Raw genomic sequence first — 4,618 nt, 5'->3', positions numbered from 1 at the left:
GTGTGTGTGTGTGTGTGTGTGTGTGTGTGTGTGTGTGTGTGTGTGTGTGTGTGTGTGTGTGTGTGTGTCTGCCTGCGTGTGGGGGCTACCAGACGTTGAATCCAAGGCTTTCTCACTAAGCTACATCCCCAGGCCCTTTTAATTTTTATTTAGAGAAAGAGGCACACTAAGTCTCTAAATTTCCCAGTCTGGGATTGAATTTACAGTCCTTCCTCCTTAGCTTCCCAGAGTGCTGGGATTTTGGGTATGTCACTATGCCCTACTTGGTATGTTTATTATTAAACTTCTCTAAGTGGAATGCAAGCATCACAAGGACAGGGACTTTATCCTCTGAAATATTCCAAATGCCTAAAATAGAGTCCAGAATAAAAACATTATAATTAACTATTTGATAAAAATATTAATAAATCGATACTATATATTCTTAGGAAAAACTCATAGCACCCACTGTCTTCATAGAATAGTCTGAAAAGTCTGTGTAGGCACACCCACGCATGTGTGAGAAAAGGTCTTTAAAAACATCTCATCCAGTGGTTTTTCTATATAATTTATTGACAACATAATTTCATCAGCTTTTTCCAACAAAACCAGAATATTTCCTAACCATAAAAGCAACAGACACTCTTTTATCCATTAGGCAGTTGAAGCCTTTTTTGTTCCGCAGAAAATCTTTATCTATAGCCTCAACTGTTAATTACCTGTCTTCTGCAAAGGTCCTGCCTCAGAGCCCTAACTTCCCTTTGAGGATAGTCTCACCTTGCAGGTGAGCACAGTGAGGGCCCGGGTGACATCCCATGAGTTGTGACTGGCACGTGCCATGCACCCCGGGCTCCCTGGCCTACACTCTCCCGGACTCCTCCTCCTGCATGGTGACCAAAGGAAGAAACCTAGGGGAGCTAACCTGGGGTCTGCACTTCCAGTTGCCCACTGGGGTCTCTATTACCCTCACCCTCAGGCTGACACAGGCAGGAACTTAGTCACGCTGCCCAACACAACTGCCACTGCCACCCTGCACAGTGATGAGACGATCTGGCTAGAACCTGAGGTCCTCTTCTCAGGGCCTCGCCAAGGTAAGACGAGCCAGAGCAAACCCCACGGAAGGAACATGCGTTCTACTCCCAGAGACTGGCTGAGTTTGCCTAGCCCTGTCCTCTACTTTGCAGCATTTGAGTTTCCTCAAATCAATTATGGGAAGTACAGCGGGAAACTTTATACGTTCGCATACGGACTTGGCTTGAATCACTTCCTTCCAGACAAGGTAATCAGTCTACTCATTGACACTGGGAGAGTGCTTTGGCTCACAGGTGAGTCAAGTGAGGGGGATACTGACTGGTGGATCCCTTGCTTTTGCCTTCTTTCGAGCAGCTCTGTAAGCTGAATGTCAAAACTAAAGAAACCTGGGTGTGGCAGGAGCCGGATTCCTACCCATCAGAGCCCATCTTCATCTCCCACCCAGATGCCTTAGAAGAAGATGATGGTAATGATCATAATGACCATGGCTGCACACTCTTCCGGCTGGAATTCTGTGTGTCCAAGAAGTGGGAGTTAGGTTGATTATTCCCCAGTGTTTAAAAAAACACTCCTCTAAGTGGATGGCACTGAAGAAGTTAAGCTTATTTGGAAATGTTTCCTCTTGTGATGAGGTCCTGTTACTTTCCAGTGGGAAAAAAATATTACAGCACCATGTGATGTCATGAGCCAGCGTCAGAGTCTTCTCTGGATGAGGGGAAGGACAAAGAAAGATGGCAGCACCTAGGTGTTGGCCCTTCCTCATCAAGATATATTTCTGAAAAAGGATCGAGTTCTAAGAAGGGAAACAAGGGGTTCCAGAAGATCAAGACAATGAGAGGGCAGCTCTGGGGCTCTAGTTTGGGTTTGTGCTTTTAGCAGGCTGGAGCTAGAAAGAGATCCAGGGCCATCGTCTGTAACACAGCCACTCAATGGCCAAGCATCCTAGCTAATCCTTACCTGGCTAAGACAGGGCGATAGATCACACACTCTCTGGAATACAAGATGGGCAGCCACAGAGAAGAGATATAAATAACTGTGGAGCCATTTCGTGCATGCAAGTATTCAGAAAAAGTGCAAAAGGTTTGTTCTCATTTCTTTTTTTGTGGGGGGGAAGAAGTTTCCCGATAGATCTTGGAAACTGTAATATGATAGGCGTTGGTGCTGCCAAAGTCTTTTAATACACAACTTCACTTGATCATCACACTTTTGTTTGTGCAGTAGGAAGAATGACAATGACACAGATCGGTGCATTCGATAAGTATTTAATGAGCACCTGCTGTGCTCTAACCCCGGAGACCGGAATTCTCCAGGCAGGCTTGAGAAAGGCAGAGAGGGTCCTTACCTCCCTGAAGCCTGGAGCCCAGAGGGAAAGACTCCAAAAGACCTTGCAGGGGGTCACGCAGCCAGGGGTAGCAGAGTCAGAACGGAAGCCAAATCACAGTTTTATTTGCCAGTGTCATTCACTTAATCCACAGGTCTGAGCTCATTTAAATTTTGATCTGCTTGTTTCCTTGTGACAAACAGGGGTGGTTCTGAGTGTGGTGGTGAACCCTGGGACAGGACAGAAACCCGCCTATCTCCTGATTCTGAATGCCAAGGACCTGAGCGAAGTGGCCAGAGCTGAAGTGGAGGTTAATATCCCTGTCACCTTCCATGGACTGTTCAAAACGGCCTGAGAGAATTCAAGCAAGATGTACTTCTGATGAGAAAGAAAACCTGAAAACCAGCTTCGAGCCTGCAGCCTAAGCCTGCTCAGTTTTAACTTACACAAACTTTACAGTGTTTTACAGAAAGCAGTGGCTGAGTTAAACAAGCAATTCCTTTTTTTTAAAGTATATATTTAGATAATTGTGCTTTCTCTGTGGCATAGCCCAGCACTGAAAACTTCTTTTAAATGTGTAGCAATCAAATAAGAAATGAATGTGGACTTATTAAACTGCTTTTTATTCCTGGTATAAAACTGTCTGCTATAATTTTTTTAACATTGAAATACCAAAGCCTTCCATGTCTGATTTGTAGCTAGCTTTGGTGAGTCAAGGCAAAAATGCTCAGTTACTAAATGTCAAACCAGGAATTACCCTCTACAAGTGCACAGTAATAGCTTTTGCATTTATGTAACTGCTTGAAGATTCTCAAGCTCATGAACTTTAACTAACTCATTCCAATGTCTTCAAGTCTATGCTTTATTCCAATTAATATGGGCAAATGGTGCTATTTCTAATTTTGCAATGAGAAAACCTAATCAACTGAAGTTTCCCAACAGCTCAGAGATAAGTTGCACATTAAAAGTTTATGAACTACCAATAAACTCAATGAGAAGAAAAAGTTTATACCATCAACTCATGTTCCTATAGTAGTGATTAATATTTTGAAAAACAGAGCATAAAATACTTGCAAATATAATGTCAAATTAAAATTGGGTTATAGCTATACAAAATATATATCCAGTACCGGGAATCAAACTCGGGACCTTGCACTTGCCAAGCAGGTGCAGTGCCACTGAGATAAATCCCCAGCCCTAAAATTGGGTTATGGGATAATGTTGGAGTTATGCTTTGTTGCCCCTTCTGTTTAATTTTGTTCAACCACTGTGTAGTCACTTGAATTAATACATTTTAAGAACTTCTATTTCTAAATTACTCTTTTCTGAGCTACAGATTACAAAAAGAGTGAATACTGACAAAAATTGTATTCTAACCCTTAATCCTAGTGTCCATTTTATGTTTAAAATCATTGCATGTCATCATATTTAAGATGATCAGCATCGTGTTTAACTAAGTAAAAATAGCTTTTATGGAACAGACTGGCCAGAGAACTTGATGAATCTATTTGATTTCTTTAGATAAGGTAAATACTTATTTTAAGTTATAAATGCCCACTAAGGATACTTTTCAAAGCAAATCTAATACAAAGTAGAATTTGTAAGTTCTACTTTTCATATTCATATAGCACTCATCTAAATTACCCTTCAGATTTCAGCATTGGTCTTTTTATCTTTTTATCTGTCATTTCTAATGGAATCAATGTTTATCCATGGATCAGTCCTAGATAGAAATAAAAGTCTCAAAAGAGAAAAAGGGAAAATCCAGAAAATTTTGTGGAATATGGCTCTGTAGTAAGCCGTAACTATTGCTTTCAGTGTCCATAAACGGTATGTGCACAGAATTCCACAAAGAAAGCTATTTATCCATTCCTTTTAAAATGCAAAAATAAGTACTGAAAACAGCTAAGTTTTCAGTTTAAAGCACTGAATCTCAGAGAATTCCTACATCTGCAGCATCCTACACTTGCCGATGGACCATTCCTTGACTTCTTCCTACTCTGTGTCCGTGATCCAGCCTGCAGCTCGGGGTGTCCATGTCTCTCCCTCACAGGATTCCCTCTGAGATCACCACAGTGTGCCAAGGGGAGGAGACAGAAAAGGAATCTCACACTAACAGCTCTTCACCAAAACTGGAACTGTCTATTACAGTCACTGCTAATATTATAGCAAGAAGGCTTAGGAGCGACTTTTCAAGACCAAAGCTAGAACATGAGCTTTAAAACCTTCACTTGGATCCAGAGAGACGAACTTATGAATTCAGACTGGATAAATTAAGGAACCTGT

The 4,618-nt window shown here is 41.7% G+C and overlaps 1 protein-coding gene across 1 annotated transcript in view; it reads left to right on the top strand.

Annotated features, from left to right (window-relative positions):
* The window catches only part of Rpe65 (retinoid isomerohydrolase RPE65), a 17,028-nt gene extending 14,341 nt beyond the window's left edge, over positions 1–2,687 (top strand). Inside the window, exons 11-14 of the mRNA XM_010605241.1 lie at positions 956–1,070; positions 1,164–1,258; positions 1,366–1,477; positions 2,536–2,687. Of these exons, the coding sequence (XP_010603543.1) occupies positions 956–1,070; positions 1,164–1,258; positions 1,366–1,477; positions 2,536–2,687 (474 nt within the window). The remainder of the gene's footprint in view (positions 1–955; positions 1,071–1,163; positions 1,259–1,365; positions 1,478–2,535) is intronic.
* Positions 2,688–4,618: the final 1,931 nt, after the last annotated feature.

Source organism: Fukomys damarensis, unplaced genomic scaffold, assembly GCF_012274545.1.
Source record: "Fukomys damarensis isolate Sample0158 unplaced genomic scaffold, DMR_v1.0_HiC HiC_scaffold_33, whole genome shotgun sequence".
In the NCBI taxonomy this organism is placed as follows: Eukaryota; Metazoa; Chordata; class Mammalia; order Rodentia; family Bathyergidae; genus Fukomys; species Fukomys damarensis.
The sequence above is the reverse complement of the archived record's forward strand: the minus strand, read 5'-3'. Positions and strand labels throughout refer to the sequence as shown.